Genomic DNA, 22,359 nt, shown 5'->3' with positions numbered 1-22,359 from the left:
AATTTGATAGGAAATTGGAAAATTTTGGACTTTAAAAAAATAATGCAGTATATACATCATGTAAAATATGTAAGGAGTCTAGGACAGTTCTCGTAATCAGATATTACTGTTTCTATAATGAAAAATTTATAAAGATGTAGAATAGCCTCACATCATTTCACATCAGGCTGTGTCACTAAATGAATTTATGAAAATTTTTCTTTCATATTTGGAATTGCGGGAAAGGGATTGGGGACCTGTATGGGTAAAACATTAAGAAAGAACATACTATTTAATCAAACACATACCGAAGTGATATAGAAGCCGTATATTATGTAAAAGATGTTTTGTTTCTGTAACAGTCCTTCTGTGCCCTCTGACGGTGTTTTTCAACTACCAAAATTTACTTTTTAATGTCCTTCCCTCCTTCTATCCACTTTCCTAGTTCAGTATGATCCCAGTCAGGAAACCCAAATTCTTAAAACATTATAACCAAAGTCTTAAAACTCCAGGGAAGTCATCTGTTAAATTAACTCTAATCGATTGTACTTTCCTGTGACCCGAACATGTTCCTGGAACAGTGCACTTCCCAATGAGCAATCAATGCAACTACTGAGTAAATGCAGCATTAGAACGCTGGGTATAAAATGAAAGCGCTGTGAACCTACCAGTAATCTAGTTAAGTGTTCAGATGTGACCCACTAGTTTAAAAAAAGTTTTTAAAAGTTTTTTAACTGTTTGAAGCTCATCTCCTAACACTTGTTCTCTTGATTTAGACTGCACTGGAGAGTTTTCTTCCTAGTGCTCTCTTGATGAAGAATTGATACCTGCTTTCAGATTTCGAAGTATTTCTGACAGAAGCAAAGCTTTTTATTTCTAATTCCAGATAGAAGATCTTTCTGATGAAGTCTTCTCCCTAAGACACAAAAAATATGAAGCAAGAGAGCAAGCCAGATGGTCACTATGGGAGCAAAGCAAGTGGCACCGAAGAAACAGCAGGCAGGTGTTGTACATTTAAAACCCAAAAGCACGAAATCCACAAGGCATCAGCAAAAATTCTGTGTGAATATGGAGAGATCACTAGAAAGGAATAAAAAGATCCTTTATAACATCAGCTATTTGCACGAGAAGGGGAACACTGCATATAGTGAGCTTACACTCAAAATATATTCGGGCTAATACGTAGTGATGAAATGAGCTTCTTTATTTTACTGTCCTCATGTCTCATGCTCATTGTCCACCTCAGGCATAGATTTAACTGAGGAAATAATGTGATCATTCTCCCTAGATACGGGCGGTCACTTCAGTGTATTGGAATAGTGGGACTAACACTAGGGATTAGAATTTGGGTAATCTGCTTTAACATAACCACGTCAAAAATGTTTTCCTTAATAAACTCTGAAAACCAAACCTGCTTAGTCTAAAAAACAAATAGTCTAAAATACTGTACTTTGAACATGACTCTGAGGGAAGAGGGAATAAACCCTAAAAACATGATTAGTAATTCTATACAGCTGTACCTTGGTACTTGTCGTTAACTTGTTCCAGAACTCAGGGAAGGGCCGAACTGTTCCTGAGCTACATGAGACGGACACATCAGCCTCTGTTCAATCGCGAGAGAGGTGCGCCGAGTGGCGTGCAAGCCCCAAGGGCTGAGACATCTTTTTCTCGTCAAAATGTGATGAGTACAGGGTGTGACAAATTCTGAAGCAGACGAGTACCAAGGTGTGACTGTATTTGAGAGAAATCCCTGGTATTTTATATTTACATATGACTATTTCTTAATATAGCCAAAACTCAAAAATCACATTGAGTCACTTTGGTGTGGGCGTCTCTCATGTAATTAGTATTGTTAAAACGCATTTCTCTGGGTCTCAAGAAATCCGGATTTTTTGTAGATCCTTATTCTATGAGTTATCCAAATGTATATGGGATTCAATTCTCATCTTTCTCCACATTCCAGAGATGTAACTTTCCAAAGTACGGAGGAAAATATGAAGTGAGTCCTTCACAGGTGACATTACAATAATCATAGGGTACTGTGGAAACTCAGAAAAACTATAAGGGTCAAGCAAATGTCATTTCTTGTTTTCTTACAGGAGAAAAAAACAGGCAAACCAAAACAAAATGAAAATCAGTATTATAGTTCAGCAAAAGACTTCATAAAATATAATTTAAGTCTTTGAGATATGATGATAACAGCATCAGGAAGACCAGCAAATGCATTTTTAAACATGTTTGTGGCAGAAGTGTTTAAGAAATACCTACCTAGTTAAATTGGCTTAATGACATCTTGGGTTCATAAAATATTAAGACCTCAAGAAGTAATTCAGTATTTTCTTGGTTTTCTTGCTAGAGCTCACAGTAAAAATGTTGAAGGACAGGACTTACATTTGAAAGAATGCCCTAGTGAGTTTAATGGTGGTCAGCACTGTGCCATCGAAAGCCCTCGGAGCCAGGATCTGCGTGCACAGGGCTCACCGTCAGTAAAGGAAAATCAAGAGATCAAGGTAAGTCTAATCGTGACTAAACCTTTTAATTGCCTTTTATCCTTTTTAAACTTGTTTGTAAAAATTGCTCGTTACAAATTAAGGAGTCGTCATCACATAACACATTCAGTGTGGCAAGTCAGAGGATCTGTACTCCAGCATGCTGGTTCCATCACTATACTTATCTTTTTATGGAACAGGCCAGTACCCGCCTACTCATTTATGTTAGGGAACGGGAGACTACCGAAGTTCATTACAAAACAAGTCTGAGTAGAGAACAGCCCCTGGCACACGGTGCCCTTGTCTGCCCATCCCCACAGACCCACAGAGCTGCAAGGGGACTGTTTCTTAACACTGTGTCGATAAAGTTCTTGCACTTTTACTCCTAAGTAGGCATTGGAAAAGAACGGTTATCTAGAGTGGAGAGTGGAGAAGGCTGAGAGAAAGGACAGGTCAGTCAGTAAGTGTCTGTAGTGATGGGATGCAGACGGACACAGCGAAGTGTAGAAGTGGATCAAGACTAAAGGGGCTTTCCCAAAGCGCGCCTAGGCTGAAAAGGAAGACCAGCGCCCCAGGGGCAGCATTTCCTCTTCGTGGGACAGGCAGAGTGGACAAATAATTCTCTAAGGTCCCTAACCAATACTCAGCAGGTTCCATTTTTTAGTTGATAGATACTTAAATTCAAATGAAAATTTGCACATTTATGTGCTAAAGAACAAAACAATAGTTATTACAAAATTGACATTTACAGATTACTCGATACACGAATTTAAACAAAATGAATTAACTGAAACTTAACTGAACATGTTTTCTCTTTCAGTCTTTGTGGTGGGAACGACGGGCTTTTCCACTGAAGGATAAAGACACAGAAACCTTACTATACCAAGATGAAAAAGAAGATCAGATTGAAAGATCAAGCCCAGCTTTCCACGGCGAAGAATTCTGTACCAGTGCACCAGAGAACGGCCAACATCCAAAAGAGCAGGCGTACGGAAGGGAGGAGTACAAAACCTTTTCTGTAGGACTTACTCATGTTAAAAAAAATAGGTGACAAAAAACAGGTTAAGTAGACGATGTAACTGAACGGAAAACAGGAGAGAACAATAAGCCCTGTTCTCCATCTCCGACCCCCTGCAGTCACTCACAATTCCAGAGGACGAGCATGTACTGCATGCAGTAATCTTTTACGCTATTTATGCAATGGGCACGTATGTCTTTCCTTCTTGAACCACAGGGGTAACTAGCTTTTCACTTACAGACAAGTGCTAGTCATTTGTGTTTATGATGCCAATCAAAAGCACCAAAAGTTAACTGCTACAATTTGATGTCAAATCACATTACTGGGTAAATAATTTTTAAAAGATTTACACCCACATATACATACATATAAACACATACACCCCTGTGCATCCAATGACAGCTCTTTTTTCTATACAAATGGTATTAGAATATACACGTGTGTATAGAGTACACATATATACACACATGTATGCACTGACAGATACCACTCAAAAATGCACGTATGAACTGCCCCATGAAATAAAAAGCCGCACTATAAATAAAGCAGCACAGGTTTCCAATGGTAATGGACACCTAAAAGTCGTGACTATGAAGAGGGATTTTTAAAAATTTGATTAACCAATAGTTATTTATGGAAATTTCTATACCAGATAACACAGTATTTCTTTATTTGAAATCACTGATACCTGTTGGACTACACACAGGTCATTTTCTTTGCACTCCTAACAGAGCAAGACAAGCAAAGTAAAGTTAAACATCGGTGTTTTAAAAACTATCACCTTTCTTAAAACTCGAGTTTAATCTACTTTATTTATGTACCTCATGAAGAGAAGACACTAATTAAAATAAGCAACACACAGGAAAGTTCTCTCAGTATAAAATTACTATTTTTCTAGTTAATTGGTCATTCTTTACCATCGCTTACTCTATTCAAATAAGCATCTATACTTACTTGTATCCTAGGGTAAGAATCAAACCTTTTCAAAGGATAATGCTTCAATATTATCAATATTGGATACAGGAGTGTACATTAAGGAAAATTCCCTTTGAAGCTATTACATCATTTTCTTTTTCTGTGGAAAAGTTGAGGACAATTTATATGAATCGTTCCTTCTCATGTGAAAACGGTTTTCCAAGCTGTAGTACCCAAATAACTGACAATCCAGGCCATCTGGCCTAGACCTGGGGGACTTCACACTGTTTTGCTGGGGATTAGAAATTATGCTAGTCCCTTTAAAGAAAAAAAATTCAAACTCAATACTGACAATTTTTTGCTTGTAGTTTACTGTACATTTATTTTTTAAAAAAGAAAACAAATGCCAGACAAACCCAAGTTGTCCAGGCAATAAACTCAAATCTTTCTGTCATGTCTGATATTATAATCTTCCATGTAAGTTTTTTAATTAAAGTTATTTCTATATGCCTTGTGTTATCTGATTTGATTAAATGCCATCTACTCATGGCACAAAACTTGCCCAAGCCAAAATAAACAGCATTAAGAAACACACTTTTACCTTGTAATGTCGGAAAAACCAAGCGAACTCTATTCCACGTGCGTTGATCTTATTTTCCAAATCTTTTCTCTTAAAACTCACAGTAGCCTAGGTAAGTTTAATGACACTGGTCCTGTTATTTCTTGCCATATGTATTATACAGCAAGAGTATTTACAATAATGAAGTGACTCACACATATCTGTTGTCAAAGAATAATTTGGGACACAATTATAAATACGTAGTTTATCGACTGACTCTGTACCTTGCCATCTCTTAGCTTCCCTGGTCTTTCTTGGGTTAATAAAATATATATCCTTGGGGTCAAAATCCAGTTCCAGGATATCCTCAGCCATCTGGCTCTGCTACAGGGTCAAGTTGGACTAGAAATAAGACAATGGTGAGTAAAAGGAGCTTCGTTGGCCTCGTCCACCTCCCAAGGCCTCCATCTGTAAAGAGTGTAAGCCAGAAATCCCTACTGGGTCCTTCCCATGCCAGCAGCCTGTCGCTGAGTTTTAGTAGCTTCGTTTTTTACAACACAGACAAAAACACCTGTTTGCCCACTCATGGGAGTGATTTGTAGATTTACTGAGATTATATCAAAGTACTTTATAACCTACAAAACATGAACTTTATAATGATAGCTACTCGATTCTATGATACAATTCTAGGAAGAGTAGTAGAAGCTTTACATATATAATAGTATCTTTTTTAATACTCAACACAACCCTGCACAGTTGTTATAATTACATTCAATGTATAAATCAGTTACTAGAAGCTCAAAGAGGCTGGTTGATTTGATTTGCTTAGGTCAAATAGTTGGAAAGCAGAACAGTCAATCCAATTTTACTTCTAAACAGAGGCTTTCCTTTCTGCTTGGAGCTAGCTCATTATCTCATGTCCTTAAAAATGGGGGTGTGATTGAGGATGAGGTGGTGGTAGGGAAATCACTGAATAACCTGCCCCTGCAGCAAAGCTAACATAACACCCTGATAAAAATCTATGCTTCTATTTTAGAACAGATCACCTTAAAATCCCTGGGCTTCATACATTCTTTATATGTATAAAATATAAGGTGCAAAGTAAATAGCAGATGTTTTAAAACCAAGAATACAGTATGGTATCTCAGCCAGATTCAAACTTAGACTTTTTTCCTAAGTTCTATTCTACTCATTATCACACATACACAAATCAAAAATGACACAGAAAACATTCCCCCAGTAAAAGTGGTATTTCACCACACTACTCTTTAAATTTCATCACTAAACCAATACACAATTTATAACCTCTTGGAATATTCTGCACAATAGATGCTAGTCACTGGAATGAATAATTGCTCAGAGAAGCAGCGCTGCCTACATTGTGATACGATTTGGTAGTCAATATTCTTGTTCTCCAATAAAAGGATTTCATGGGCAGAAACACTGGGCTCCTTGCGTTTTCATCGATCAAGAGAACGTTTCTGAGCAGCTTCTGAGCAAACATTTCTTAACAGGTTGATCACAGATCTGGGGTCTTCACTCCTCATAATGGCACTGCCAGACACAATCATGTTAGCTCCTGCCTGGAAGAAGTAAACACTTAGGTTATGCCTCAAAGAAAGGAGCAGAAAAACCGACGACAGACGACAGAATTCCTGGACTACAGTTTCTACCCTTGCACCTGTCAGTCAGCACTTACACTGTACAAACGCCCCTTTGGGGTGAACAAATTTAAGCAATCTGGTTCAACGAAGAAAGAAGTTAAAGTGCTTAACAAATGAGGATGCAAAATTATTTTTGAGTATGTCTAGGAAACTATTGACTTTTATTGTAATAACCTCTAAATAAGCTATACTGCATCTTTGCTAATATTTGGATTAGGATTAAAAACCCTTAATTCTGAACTCTATTAAGATTTTCCAAATATACCAATATCCTCATAGCTAGTACTAAAAACTATGTTTTAATTTTGAATTATGTAATGAATTGGTAGATAGTCTGAAAGGACAATGTTGCTAAAATGTGAAACTATCCATAAAACATGGCAACATTAAGTAATTTCTCATTTTGATGCCAGAAGGATTGGAATGACTTTTTACTTAGGCTTCATTACATTCCGGAATGGTTCTGAGGTGGTTTAAAGAACTTCAAGATGTTTTTAAATGTAAAAACAAAATAGAGGAAAGCAAGTAATACGAGTCCAAATTTAGCTCTCTGCTTCCTAGGGTTTGACTCAAAGCAGGAAGAAACCCAATCCATTATGTGATTCAGCTCCAGAAGAAAGAAGGACTATTTGCAGAACCACTAAAGCTGAGAAAACTTTTCCAGTGAAATGCTGTCAACTGTATGATACAGTGTACTCTACACCTCTGCAGCATTCCTCATAAAAGTGAAAGAAATAGGTTTATAAGGTTGCAATTGAACACATCTCTTTATGTAAACAGGAGTAGCAGAATGGCGAAGCAGTTCAGTAAAAAGAATTCCACGAGGGGTCAAAGGATCACTAATCTTCACTCATCATCCAGCCAGCTCTTCTTCCATAAATACTCATTACAGTTGAGCTTTTCACACAAATATCACACAGAAAAGTGTGGCATTTATACAAAAGCGGGAAGTGCAGATTAGACCATGTTACTTAGCGAGAACAGGCCACACACACTTGAACCACCTGCAGTGCTACGTGAAGGGCTGGCACCCCCGTAACAGGCTCGGGATCCTCACTCAGCCTGGATAACTAGGGAAAAACTCACCCCCGCTCCACATACTGTTAGGAAGCATCCAGGGATCAGATCTAAAACTTCAACAAAAATGGTTCTAGGAAGCTCTTACAAGGGACAGATTGGTAACTGATACACATAAGTTCTACAGAGTAACAATTTCTTCCCTTTATAGAAAGGTATGTTTTCTTTCCCTATTTGGAAAAATGACTCATTCTAAAGGCCTGAACTTAATGATCTTCTACAGGCAGGCACTCAGTCCATTCTTTTTCAAAAAAAAACCTTTCTAATACAACTGAACTTACTATTTAATGATGATGTGATTTTAGAATATTCATTTATTGCTTTTTTTATTTTCCTGGTTCTACATTTGAACAAAAAGTACTTTTCCAAGAACGAAAGGCAATTTAGGAAATGTAGGGGAAACCTCTTTGGCCCACAAGACAATGCAAATGGTCACAGCTGAGGAGCAGTCTCACCTCTGCACATTTATGGATAGTGTCAGGACCTACTCCACCATCCACCTCTATGTCCAAAGACGGGAACTGGGTCCTTAACCAGTGAACCTAGACACACATGAGGAAGAGAGTGACTCCTAAAGTGGGTACGAGGGTGATGGGGGCACAACGAAATAAACAAAAAAATCAAACAGCCAGTACAAGCCACTAAAATAGGCCTCCAAATGTCTCACACAATAACTTTATAGCAATACAAATTATGACTGGGGAAAATTTCCTTTTTAATATACTGAACCAAATTAAGTTTCCTAAATGCACGCTTTGTTTTGTTTGACGAATGGCATTAAATTTGTCATGGTTTTACAGAGAATATACTTCATGGAAAAAAAGACAAAGACAAAACTCTCAATAGTCAATGAAAACCCCCAAAGCTCTAAAGGCTACAGAAATAATGGTTTCAAAAGAAAATTTCCAGATTAAGGTGTAATATATTTTCTGATTTCCACACCTAAATCTCTTGGCATTTATCGCACTGCAGTACAGTGACCTGTAGGCATTTCCATTCCCCACCTGCACAACAGGGCACACCTAAACACACAAGGGGCTCAGTATATGTTTATTGAATAAACACGCATATAAAAGCCTCACCCCAGACCCAAGTAATTCTTTTACCTTTGGCATCATATCTTCCATGAATTTCTGCCCTCCAAACCCAGGTTCGACTGTCATAACCAAGGCCATATCTATCTGATTAGCCCACGGTGCCAAATACTCAACTGTAGTTCCTGGTTTGATGGCAAGGCCAACCTGTGACAGAGACAAATTTGCTACATCACATTAACAATTACTTCCACATTACTGTGGCATATCAGGCCCAGTAGAAACACCTATTCTTAGAAAATAGTATAAATACACAAATGGAAAGCATAGATTATGCAGACTATATAATTATTTTTTAAAAAGTCAACAAGGCGATTAAATACAAATGTTTCTAAAAAGCAGTAATATTCACAAGAAGTATTATACATTATTACATTTAAACAAAAAACAAGTTATACTTAAAACTCTGGCTTCCCAGTGCAGAACATCTGCCTGAGTCTGGTCTTATCTACCTATCGTTTCCTGCCTTCAGTCCCAGCTCTGAGTGTGAGTAGTATAACACATGACTGTCACCACTGGCCTCTCACCTTCATCCCATTCTCCCGAATGTCTTTAATCAAAGCCCCTGGGTTCTCAGTAGCCTCGAGATGAAAGGTATACTGATTAGCTCCTGCCACAGCCATTGGTTTTACCCACTGTTCCGGTCTCGACACCATCATGTGCATGTCTAGAAAGAAAAGACACATCTCCTAAATATTACTGAAAGGAAAATACCTGGCTCTTATTATTGAAACCAACCTGTAGTTTTCCCCATTCATATATAAACTCTTCTGACGTCACAATAATTGTTAAATAGTCACAATTCTGTGTAACTAGCCTCCTTGTGTCCTGAAGATAAGGTTTTTAGTTAAACTCATTCACAACAAGCAAACAAACAAACAAAAAACATGTTTCTACAATAAGCATATACCTAGGTCCAGGAAATGCCACTCTAAAAATCTTTTTAAAAAAGTCATGTTATCTATGAAGGCTTGCTTCCTCACCTATAAAATAAGAAAGCTGCCCTGGCTGGTGTGGCTCAGTGGATTGAGCACTGGCCTGGAAACCAAAGGGTCGCTGGTTCGATTCCTGGTCAGGTCACATGCCTGGGTTGCAGGCTGGGTTTCTGGGGTCCCTGGTGGTGGGGCAGGTAGGAGGCAACCACAAACTGATGTTTCTCTCCCTTTCTTTCTCCCTCCCTGCCCCTCTCCAAAGATAAAATAAAATCTTAAAAATAAATAAATAAAATAAGAAAGCTAAATTAAGTGATTCTCTTCAGCAGTATTTTATTGAGCACTTACTGCATCATTAACTATTTTAAGGCCCTAGGGATAAAGCAAAAAACCAGACAGACAAAAATCCCTGCTGTCATGCACCTACATTCTCAGTGGGGGAGACACGTAATTAAAAAAGAAAAAGTACATACAATACACTCACTAGGATGGTAGCTAACAAAGCCCATGAGGCTGGGGCGTGGAGCAAGGCGGAGAGTAGTTGAGGGCAGAGAGGCAGGGGGTGAGGTGACAGTGCAGAGCTCTGCAAGCCACTGGATTTTATTCCTAACGACATAGAGAAAACACTGCAGGATTCTGAGTGAGGAAGCGACAAGATCTGGCCTAGACGGCCACGGCCATAACCCAGGTGAGAAGGGACACGGCAGCAACTGAGAGTGGTGGGAAGTGGGCAGATTCTGGGTAGGGTCTGAAAGCAGAGCCAACAGTAGAGCTGGGGATCAGATGCGGACAGTGAGAGGGGAGGCGGAACGGGGCAAGGACTGGGGTCGCAGCAACCAGCACAGAACTGCAGTTAACCGAGAGGCAGAGAGCTGCCGGAGCAAGCACAAATTTGAGAGGGAAGGACATGTTAACAGAAGAAGCCTGACGTGCACCCGGATCTAAAAGCTTGAGTCACATATAAATACTATGCTGGCAAAATGGGCAGAGCCTTCTTCAAGATCCTGACTTGAGAAGGACAGGGCAGATTCAAAGAGGCTAAATCGAGAAATAACCGTTGTGAAGAAGGAACCAGCAAATACTCCTGTGTGGGACAGACGCCAGTGAGAAGGCTTCTGAGTCTTTTATTCCACTAGAGGCAGCACATTTCTGACATAGCTCAACTATATTAAAGAAAAAAATATTCTAGTATTCCAGAACTCAAATAAGATTATGAGAGGCACTAAGGCTTGGAAAAAATGTCTGGAAAAGAATATACCACGTGACTAATAACATCAAGCTTTAAAGTTTACATTTCTAAACAAAAGTAACAAAAAAACAATCCACACACTTTAATAGACAAAACATTGTTTTTAAAAGATAGAGACTCTTTGGTGTTTATTTCTCTCTATTATAAGCAAGGAAAATTCAGTCTAGTTTAAAATATCTAGTTTACTCATTCTTTCAGTTACCAGACTGCTATGTCATTGAATTTTTAGCATGCGGTACCCACTGGCAATGCTCACTGGAGAGTCCCCAGTGTTCAGGGAGTCAGCAGTTCAGTCAATTTGCCTGTGATTAACATACCGTGATGGGCAGTTATCAAATATTCTATTATCAGGCTCCCTTTATGGTCTTAAAAATTGCTGGAGACCCCAAAAAAGCACTGTTTATCTATAGTTGGTGTATTAGAAATTCAAATTAAGAAAATGATTAAGTCTACTTATCAATTGATTTAAAAATAAGGAATAACATATCTAGTATGTTAATGTAAGTGGTATTATTTTACATTTTTGCAAATCCCTAATGTCTACCTTCACGGAAGAGGTCTGTACTCTCACCCCTGCTCTGCATGCATCTGCTACAATATGCTGTTTTATACGACGAGAAGGAAGAACAGTACATAAAAAAGGGAGGGGTACACTAATAGTCTTCTCAGACACGTGTGGATATTCACTTCTACACCCAAACTCCGCAAGCTGTACTTCAATAAATGGTACCTGCAACGTGGAATCTGTAAACCCTACCAGTAAACTCTTCCTACTTTGTTACACTAAAACCTGCCGCTCTACCCTACACTTTGAATGGATCTTTTACGTACTGGTTCACTGAATTACACAGATCTTCTGTGTAAGCTACACTTCATTATACGCTATCAAAAGAAAATCACATTTAGTATGCCGCTACAGATCTTATCAGAAAAGCTCACAGCAGCAGGTACACATGCTTATCAAAATTCTGATTTTCACTTGCAAGCTATAACTTTATCAGGGGGCAACAAAAACTAAGAAGATATTTTCCTTAAAGTGACAGGCTAACATAATTTTTTTAAATGTCAGTAAAATATCCAAGTCTGATAACCATAGTTCATCTGTCAGTTGTTCTTTCAAGTGAAGAGGTTGTTCTTAAAAACAACAACAAAAACCCCAGGGAGTTCAGTTCACAACCCATAGAACGGCACAGCGGTGTCCATGAGACAGCCGGCACGCTCTGTATGCAGGACAGGGGCCTGAGACGCACTTCCTACTTGGTCACACAAAATACTGAAAAGACATACATTCAAGGATCAAGAGTTACTAAAACTAATCATTTGCACTGCCTCGTCAAGGACACTTACTATGAACACATCATGATGAAGAACGTGAGGGACGACTTGTACAGTTCAATACCACTGCCCTGATTTGGGTTAAGGCACCAGCGAACTAATTCACCACTGCTTCTGCATCCTCCGTACAAATATGGCAAATCACGTTATAATGTGAAAACAGTGTTGACCTCATGGATCATCGGGAAGGGACTCCCATGGGTCATCAGACCAAACGTGAAGACCACTAACTTGGACAATAGCAAAACCAGAAATTCCCCTACCGCTTTAATTCTTAGATGGTTGTTCCTACCCAGTACTGAGATTAAACAGTTAAAAACTCGAGCAGTCACACATACAACTTGTGGTTTAGTTCCTAAAATATATTCATGTTTCAATTAACCAATAAACAAGATCCAAGAATTAAAAATAAAAAAGGGCACAGACCCAAACATTAAAGCACACAGAGTCCATTCATCTTTATTTTAGACCCACTTCTAAAAAGACAAACTATTAAGTGTAACAAATAACAACCTAAACCAGGAAGAAAAAGAAGACTACGTGTGATGGTGGCAGTAGGGCTGGCAGGAGGCACGGACAGTCAGACACAAACAGCAGTGAGAAGCAACACTAGGAGCCCAAATAAAAGGGAGAGAAAAGGAAAAAAAAAATTGGCTTAAATCCACACAAAGCCAGAAGCAGAGGACATTGTGGCCATTGTAGGCACACAATGCTACTTAGTTCATCTACCTTTGATAGTCATAAGAACAAATTTATAGTGGAAAATTCATTTTCCAAAATGTAATAAAAAAGTAAGTTTAGATTATCAGAGGATTACATTCCATTATTTGGAAATTTCAAAACGATGAACACGTTGCTGGAACATTGTGTCCCTCGTGCCATATACATTAGGCAATAATGTACATTTTCTCTGGCACACTCAAAGTGGATGGATGAGGCTCTGTCCGACAGTACCTTCTATGGTGACAGCAATGTTCCATGGTGGCCCTATTCAATAGAGTACTCACTAGCCACACGGGGCTGAGAACTTGTAGTATGGTTAAAGCCACTGAGAAACTTATATACAAGAGATTTGCTAAGTGAGCCACTGCTAACGAAGTTTAAAAGAGCAGCAGCAATGTGTGGACTGAATTCATGTTCTACGAGAAGTAACTTCTAGGTTACTGTGTAATCATACTATCTTAATTCACATCCTACAGCACTGAAGTGGAAAGCTCCAATTTGTACGAGATCACTGGCTTCATTTCTAGACCATAAATCAATCAATTCATAAATTCATTTAAAGTTACAGTGAGCCCCGATCCTGTGTCTATGCTTAGCTCTGGGAAAACCACAATAAATAAAGTGAGTGGAATCCCTGCACTCAAGGAGTTTACAGTCTGACAAAAGTAACTTCAAATTAAAGGAGCTCTAAGAAGACTATGCAGAAGCTGATACAAATAGATGAGGGCTAATTTAAGATAGGGTGCTTAGAACGGCCTCTCTGAGGAAACGAGAAATGATCGAAGGCCAAAGACGAAGCAGAGCTAGCCAAGTGAACGGTTTTCCAGCAAAGAAATCAGCAAAAGTGCCAAGGCCCCGAGACAGGAAAGGGTTTGGCTTATTACGGGCAGCCAATGAAGCCCCAACACAGAGCGAGGGGGAAAAGGGGTTCTAGATGAAACTGAAAGTCGATACAACCAACCATCTTTCCCTTTAGTGAAGCAACACATCCAGCTTCAGATGGTGTAACGCCCACTTACCAAAGAAAGGGTCCTGGCCTAGCTGCTTTCGGAGGCTTTCTACCACAGGGTGACCAAAGGTGATGTTGGGAACAAAATGCCTACAAGACAAACAAAATCTTACTCTGAAAATATTTTCAATTCAGTTTCTGTATTTTGCTCAATATGCATTCTGATGGTGGTAGAGGGGAATGTTTATGATTGCATTATTTTTCAACTGAATACTTAACATCATCGGTATTAAACAGCACTAAAAATATCTGGACAATTTTGGCTTTACAAAGCAGTATCTCCTTGATATTTAAACACATCATAAAATGCTACATGATTTAACTCTGTTATTCATAATCCCTGACAGACAGAACTGGAGAGATGAAGAAATCAAAACCCCAGAAGTTATGTGACTTGCCCAAGTCATACACTGGTTAGGAAGTCCCAGACCCTAATGTGGGTCTTCCAGACCCTAGGTTGTCACGGGCTCCCTGAGGCTACTTCCAATCCACTGACACCACAGCGCACGCAATGAGTTTACTTAGACGTCACTGAAGATCTTCAGAAAGGAAACTTAAGGTGTGTAACAAAACCCACCGTTCACTGAGGGTTTACATCACGCCAGGTACTGTATCTTACTCTTCATTTCATCCTCCCAACAGCCTTAGATGTGTTGTTATGAAGAACACAGGGCAAACAACTTCCTTCAGTCAACCAGTTAACCACTCTGGGGGCAGGATTCAAACTAAGTCTCCCAGGTTTCAGACCCGCATCACTTAGACATCATGCTACCCCATTTAGCCCTAGTGTTCCGTTAAGTACCACCTTGCGTGCTTCAGGATACTGCATTTTATAAATATGTGAGAGTTCCTGCTTAGCCCAGAAAACCTTACAATCTCATTGGTAAGAGATGCCTAAAAACTCCCCAGAATTCATGATCTACTGTTACAGTACAGTTGTCAGGAAGCCATCACAGCCCACCAAGAACCACGATTCCCAAATCCCTTTACATCCAGTTGGCCCATGTGACTAGTCTTCACCAGTGGACTGTTTACGTGAAGTGGGTCCCTGCAGCGCCCAGCTGGTTAAATAGAATTCCCTGTGTGTGTTCACCTTACCCTTCTGCCAATAAAGAAGCCCTTAAGGAGCAGCACAGCCACAGGATGGAAGGACATTCACACCGAACTGTTACATGAATGAGAAATAAACTTTATGTTAAGCCACTGAAATATGGGCTTTATTTGTTCAAAGTAATAGGTATTACCCCATGTGAGGATTGCAAGAAAAGCTAAACAGTAACAAGTAGACAAATAGGAGGTAAAAGGACTCCAGAGGCAAGTAGCACAGCCCTTTACAAGAAGGGGGAGATCACGAAATTTACAGAACAAACAGAATTGCAAAGGTGGGGAAAGAAATGGAGCAAAGGCTGAAATAAGCAAGTTGTGTTCAAAGCAGGAAGATGGTGCTGATCAGCGGGGCTTGTATGAGAGGCAGGAAGCAGACTCTGCCTCAGCATGGGTATCAAATGCCAGGCTCAGTGCCTGGACTTCATCCTGCTGCAAATATGAAGTGAGATTGTAAAGTAAGAAGCAAATAAAAAATAAGATGCAAATAACAAAGTAGGAAGGTAGACTTGTCAGTAAATTGGCAGAAGACAGGTAAGAGGTGTTGGCATGTGGCAAAGAACACCACCACGGAAACGAGGACCGGTAAACAAGATAGGATTTGTTAACTGATAAGATGGGGGTGGGCACTGAAGACAGAAAATACATCATGGTTAAGATTTTAAGCTTAGATGAGAGGCAGAAAGAGTGTTAATAAAAAAGGTTAAAATTTATATGGGCCAGGCACCGTTCTAAACACTTTCCATATTAACTCATTAAAATCTTGCAACTCTGTGAGATAGGTACTACATGATCTGTATTCACCCAAGCAGGTAGTGCTGAGGCAGGCACGAAAGGCAGCAACCTGGATCCAAAGTCCAAGTTCTTTATTAGGTCACCTGCCCCTCCACCAACAGACTAATAACAGAAAAATAAAGTCCAGGTGAGGAGAGACTTAAGCAGGAGGTGTAAAGGATTCAGGACACATCTGAGAGGGACTGGTAAGGTGGATGGGTACTGACACTTTCACTTACGGCACCTTGATCCTTGGAGAGCGGGGTTTCAGTATCTAAGAAATCATCCTACCATCTGCCTAAGAGCAACGGCTGCTAGGGTTATAGATAAGAGGCTTATGTTTACTTATGACCTGGCAGTAAGGGTCAGAGAAGCAGGCAGTGAGGCTTAATTAATATTACACAACTCTGGAATTGAAAGATTTGTATTTTGTTCACTGTTCTTTTAATTTGCTGTGTGGCCTTGTTTTACTGCACTTCACTAGTGTTGCTTTTTTTTAAACAAACGGAAAGCAAGACCCCTACACCAGGGAAAAGATGACGACTCATTTTATTGCAATCCTCACTTTATCACGGTGGTCTGGAATAGAAGCCACAATATCTCCAAGGCATGCCGGTACTTTTGTTGTCTCAAACTTAGGCTTCATTTATCATGAGAACGAGCATAACCACATCTTGGGAAAACATGAGAATTAAAACAAACATACTTCTACTTCACTGGGAGACAGAGACAGAGTGTATAAAACCAATGACCCTCCCCCCCATGATGAAACGCACCACCTGAAGACCAATTCAATGCACCAGGTTCACCAAGCACACTGGGCAAACAAAAATTCACCACTGCCCTAAGAAACCAAAGGCTCGGAGCTAAGACATAAAAAAAAGGTTACAAACCCCAGCATGAAGTCAGGGTGACCCCCAATTTCCTTGACAACAATACCCATGGAACACTTGCAACAAAAGGATTTACAGGCTCTACTTCAAGCCTACGGACAAAAAAAGAGGACCTGGGAATCTGAATTCTTAAGTACACAGAGAGCGCTTATCAGATCGGCTTGGAAAACACTAGGTGTCACTAGTGAAAAGAAATGTCATCAGGGAAGTCTGTTTCATTATTATTACACTACTTCTTTTTTCCATGAGGGTACTTTTGGGAGTAAAGTCTACAAAAAATAAAACGCAATAAAAAAGTCTTTTTCCCCAAAGGACTTACTGAAATTACACTTTAGTTATTATAACACAGAGACACAATTATTTTCTCTCTCATTATGTTCCGTCAACCCTGAACTTTGTTTATAATTGTCACGCAATGTATTTCAGACAGATCAAACCTTTACGAAATCTCCCAAAAAGGCAAAGACTAACTGATAGAAAATGTCGCAAAACTGTAATCAGAAAACAATTCCTGTGAGCCAGGAATCACAAACTCATAGGCTTGCAAGGACTGGCAGGTACCACGGAGGGGCAAAACGGAGATGCGGACAGGGGACCAAGGAAGAACATCTGGCCTGGCTGATGGTGGCCGCGTTCAGCTCCAGCTTGTGGGGACCTTGCGAGACTGTGGAAACCTCCCAGTACTGGCAAACCTTCCCGTGCTTTTCCAAAGTCAAAAATCTAGTACTAATGTGAAATCTCTCCAATTTTAAATTCTGGTAATTAATTTAGAAATTGCTTATTTGCTCTGTTTCCACACTTAGGACCAACACATTTCCAGTTCCTATCCAGCCATGACACATTTATATGCTTTCTGATTTTCTTTTCCTCTTGTCCTTTATTTCAAGTATCATTGGTGCCCCACCCCCAAGAGTGTTTCCAGAACTTGTTTCTGACTTTCAAGATGAAGACGTTCTGTTTTAATCAGAAGAGAAATGGAAGCCTCAGTGGGAGTGGGGGACCAGAAAACAAAAGCACATCCAACCTAAGTGTAAAGTTGGAGATTTTTTAAAGGACCAGCCAAGAGAAACATGGAATCAGTACCCAGAAAGGAGGAGAGAGGGTAAAATGTGGTTGGCCACAGTGGGAGGCCACACCCCCACTTTCACAGGGGGCCTAGGAGACACTGCAGCTCCACCTGGCTTCCCTCTTCTAGTGGGACATTCAGGAAGGGGCTGAACCTCCTTAAACTGGTTTCCTCTCTGCAACAGGGGAAGAGGAATAGCTATTAGCTCAAAAAGTTGTGAAGCTTAAAAGGGAAAGGGTTTCTAAATGGTGTATGCAGAATTTAGTTTTTTTCAAACCAACAAGTTTCTTGGCAGATGGGGAATGGAGTCAATAAAAACACAAATACTTTTATGTTAAGCTCAGGATTACGATACAGCCTTTCCTTCATTCAAGCAACTATAACTAAGCTTGTTATGGTGCTTTACCTGCAAGAGAATAAGCAATTGAACCAGAGAGACACACCTTGTTTTCAGGGAGCTTACAGTGTAGCTAAAGAGATATGAAATAAGTAACAAAAATAAGTGTATAAATGATTAGTTGCTCTTTAAGGACAGAAAATGTCTTAAGTCATTCTCTCTAAGCCCAGTACCCACAGAGGACATTTAATTTCTGTGACAACGCAGCTGTTGCATGCTTCCAGTCCTAGCTTTGAAACCATGGACAGGTGACAATCTCTTTGCATCTGATGCCCCACTGTCAAATGCTGGTGCCAGTAAGTGTCAACCTCTTAAGGTTGAATGAGTTCATTCACAAAAAGCATCAGAACAGAAACAGTTGAGAGCTACTGCTATCATTAACATTTCTGAATTTGGTGAACTGAAAAGTACTTTCTCGATTCATTCAGTTACCCAAACAAGACTTATTGAAAACCAAACTGCTTTCTGTGTCAAATAGACTACATACGTGTACATGGAGCCTGTTCTACCCTGGAACGCCCAGGTGTCGGACCCAAAGCTGTGTGTCTCAGACAAAAAAAAAAGTAGCTGCCCATCTTTGAGGTACACACGCCATTCAACAATATTACCTGTGTACGTTCAGGGCTTTCCAGCAAGGTTGTCAAAAAAAGTATGTAAGTAGAATTACACATGATAGCAAACTAAAAATCAAGCTGTTAGAGATAATATTTACTGATCTTCTTATACTCTTTGCCTAGAATTCTTAGAGTACTCTAAGGTCAAGATTTTGCCATTATCACACTATACCTGTGAGCACACAGGTAAGGTGGGCAAAGTAACTGAGTGGAATGCAAAAGAGAAACAATTGAACCAGACAGGACAAAGGAAGATAAAACTCTTAAGAGGAATGACATTAAAAAGAAATAACTGGTTGTTTTGTAAACAGTACAACTTGCAAATTTGCAGGAATGCACAGAGATTTTACCCGTTTAAAATAAATTTACTTTCCTCCGCCAACCCAAGGTAATGGCTGTTACGATTTTGTGACGAGTTATCAGCGGGGCTCAGAAAACTACTTGGCAAACCCAAGTTGCAACTCTGTCACAAGGTTGAGTAATCCGGGGCGATTCTTACTGCTTTCTCTAGGTTTCCTCATTTTATAATCAAATTAAGAAACTAGCATCATCCTGGTTCTACACAACACTGATCATGTGCTACAACTACAGTACTTAAAAATTACTTACAGAAAATCTGACCTCCCTGAAGAGCAGGGTGGCTGAAGAGAAAATGGACAGCTAAATCAAAATTCGAACAATGACACAACTAACAACTATAGAGAAATCCCTCTATGCCAGGCCCTATGAACTGGACATGTACAACCTCATTTCACCTTTCAAACACGCTTAAGTGGTATATTCTACTATCACTCGCTTTTTTCACGTAATGAAACTGAAGCTCAACGAGGTTAAATGGCTTGTTCCAGGTCATCCCAGCAGGTGGCAGAACTCGGGCAATCTCACTCCAGGTGCCAAGGCACTCTCCTCGGCTTTGCCACCAATAACCTATATGAGCTTGGGCAAGTCATGCCTATCCCCTTGGGCCTCAGTTTCTCTGTCTAAAAATGAGAGGCCTGTCCTAGAGATTCAAGGTCGCTTCCGGGTGCTAAGTGCTAAGTTACGCGGGGAGAGGGGAAGAGACTGAGGTCTCGGACGCATTCGCGGTCCGGGATGCCGCCTCGGCTCCCAACCAGTCATGGCCTCCGGGGCTTCCAGCCCGGTCTGGTTCTCATCACCGCGTTCCGAGTGGGGCGCTCCGCGGCACAGGGACGCCGTGCACCGACAGGCACTGAATACAGGGGCACCCCTCCCTCCCCGCACAGCAACCCGGACCCGAGCCCCGCGGAGTTACCCGTCCATTACATCCAGGTGCAGATAATCGGCCCCAGAGTCCAGCATTCGGAGGCACTCGGCCCCTAAGTTGGCCAGGTCGCTGTTGAGGATGGACGGGCCAATCTTGCAGCCAGACGCCATGGTCTTGGTTCCCAAGAGCAAGTAACCTCACGTGTCCCAGGCAAGACGAAGGCGTCGCCCTGATTGGCTGCTCAGTTTTGACACCACCTCTTCCCTAAGAGTCTTCCGGACTCCACAGGAAGCAGCTGCCCAATGAGCAGGAAGTCCCGCCTTCCCCTAGGGGGTGGGGCGACTAGCTAGAAAGTATAGGGATGGGCCCTCGCCTAAAGGTCCCTTCCTTTGACCTTAATTTTTGAAAAGTACTTAGTCCTCTCAGAACTCAAGGGGTTTATCTTAATCTTTTTCCACTGTACATACATATAGTTTATTTTCCTCCTTGCCCTTGCTTCACATTTTGTTTCTCTGCCACTTGTGCCCCTTTTCTCCCCAGCTCCTGTTACCTTTAAGAAACATAAACCAAAAACCACTTCCTCATATTTCTCTGCTTGAACTCATCATAAGGCCTGAAAGAGTCAGATTTAGGGCCGAATTGTAGCTCTGCCAGACACTTAGCTAGTTAAGGTTAAAACCAAATTAATTATAGATCGTAATAAGAGAAAAAGCATGCATTGTGTCGGCAAAAAGGTCCAGTTTTTTTCCATAGAAGACACATTTTTCATTTTCACCAATAAATTTATTGATTTGGATATTTTGATTATGTCTGCTATCTCCCATGTGACATAACATTGATTGTTCTCAATTAATGTCTCAATTTGATCATTATCAACTTCTACTGGTCTACCCGACCTCAGAGCATCGTCCAGCAAGAAATCTCTAGCACACAACTTCACAAAAGTTTTGACACTTTCAATCAGTCATAGCACCTTCTCCATTACTGCACAAGTCTTTCTTTGTATTCCAGTCGTGTTTTCTTAATCTTTTTTGCAATAACAAAGCATAATGTGCTGAAAATGTTGCATACTTTCTTCCATGTTCGATATTAAGATGGCTACACAAAATTCACCAATTTTGATTTCTTTTTTAAATGCAAGCTGATAGACAGCTGCCAATACAATCTAACAAAATTGTTTCAAATGAAGTTAAACACAAGTGCTACTAGAGCCATCTTATAGAAAAAAAACAAACAAACTTTTTTTGTCAACAATATTTGAGCAAAAGGAGCTGTAGCCTGGGAGACATAGACTCAGTTACCAATCAGGGTAACAATCTGAAGTGTGTTCCACTGAGATGAAGGGAAAGCTGCCTCTTATAAGGAAAGTTCCTGCCCAAGTTCTCAACTAGGTTTGTTTTATATAAATGAGGTATCCAAACCCATACACTGTCTGAAGCGGGCAGTGCTAATTGGTCAGCACTGTGAATTCTTATTGGTTGTTATGGGGCAGTTCCAATCTGCCTGGGCAGGTCTTAGTCCATTGGTGGAAAGGCAAAACCAGGAACTCCCTTCTGATAGTTGACTCAGTGGGAGTAAGTGAGCAGAGGATAGTGCAAGAAGCCTTGATTTCAATCTGATGTTCTCCCAGGTATATAGAGTACATAAGAAGCCCTGTTGGCAAATGACCTCTAGGCTCTTATTATTTGACTCTTTATCAAGTTTATTTCACTGAGCATAATACCTTCTAGGTCCATCCATGCTGTCACAAAAAAAACGTATATTACTTATATGTGGAAGCTAAAGGACAAAATAAATGAAGAAACAAAATTGAAAGAGACCGAAGACCCAGAGTGTAGACTGGTGGTTGCCAGAGTGGAGGGGAATTGGGGGACTGGGTGAAAGCGGTGAAGGGATTAGGAAATACAGCTTGGTAGTCACAAAATAGTCAGGGGGATATAAAGTACAGCGTAGAAAATAAAGTCAATAATATTGTGATAACTATGTATGGTGCCAGGTGGGTACTGTAAATATTGGGGGGAACACTTTGTATCGTATAGGATTGTCTAACCACTGTGCTGTTTACCCAAAACCAATGCAAGATAATATTGAAAGTAAACTGTCATTGGAAAATAAAACTTAAAAAAGAAAAACGCAAAATTGAGCCCTTGGTTTACCATGGGGAGTCCATCTCAGCAGAATAATTCCTCCTCAGAGTTGATAGCAAATGAATCTTTCTCCTGAGTCCACAGTGACCTGGAAAG

General features: G+C 40.2%; 2 protein-coding genes across 12 annotated transcripts in view; one reads left to right on the top strand and one right to left on the bottom strand.

The window, feature by feature from the left end:
• Positions 1 to 3,972, top strand: part of KANSL1L (KAT8 regulatory NSL complex subunit 1 like) — a 113,979-nt gene extending 110,007 nt beyond the window's left edge. For all 6 annotated transcript variants that reach the window (XM_024563832.3, XM_024563833.3, XM_053919031.2 and 3 more), the window contains exons 13-15: positions 866 to 978; positions 2,336 to 2,489; positions 3,289 to 3,972. In XM_024563832.3, the coding sequence (XP_024419600.3) occupies positions 866 to 978; positions 2,336 to 2,489; positions 3,289 to 3,519 (498 nt within the window). In that variant the 3' untranslated portion in view covers positions 3,520 to 3,972. The remainder of the gene's footprint in view (positions 1 to 865; positions 979 to 2,335; positions 2,490 to 3,288) is intronic.
• On the bottom strand, positions 674 to 20,362 carry RPE (ribulose-5-phosphate-3-epimerase). 6 transcript variants are annotated; one of them, XM_024563839.4, is made up of 6 exons: positions 20,165 to 20,362; positions 14,054 to 14,133; positions 9,323 to 9,462; positions 8,808 to 8,942; positions 8,163 to 8,243; positions 674 to 895 (listed from the first exon to the last, which is right to left on the bottom strand). In XM_024563839.4, the coding sequence occupies exons 1-6, from the start codon at positions 20,284 to 20,286 to the stop codon at positions 752 to 754; spliced, it is 702 nt and encodes a 233-aa protein (XP_024419607.1). In that variant the 5' UTR covers positions 20,287 to 20,362; the 3' UTR covers positions 674 to 751. The 6 variants fall into 6 exon arrangements, with proteins under 6 accessions (XP_024419607.1, XP_024419602.1, XP_024419604.1 ...); XM_024563834.4 differs by lacking the exon at positions 674 to 895 and adding an exon at positions 4,280 to 6,543 and having other exon boundaries at positions 8,157 to 8,243; positions 20,165 to 20,353; XM_024563836.4 differs by lacking the exon at positions 674 to 895 and adding an exon at positions 4,280 to 6,543 and having other exon boundaries at positions 8,157 to 8,243; positions 20,176 to 20,322.
• Between the last annotated feature and the right edge of the window lie 1,997 nt (positions 20,363 to 22,359).

Source organism: Desmodus rotundus, chromosome 2 (assembly GCF_022682495.2).
Source record: "Desmodus rotundus isolate HL8 chromosome 2, HLdesRot8A.1, whole genome shotgun sequence".
NCBI lineage: Eukaryota > Metazoa > Chordata > Mammalia > Chiroptera > Phyllostomidae > Desmodus > Desmodus rotundus.
Note: the sequence above shows the minus strand (reverse complement) of the source record. Positions and strands in the feature narration are given on the sequence as shown.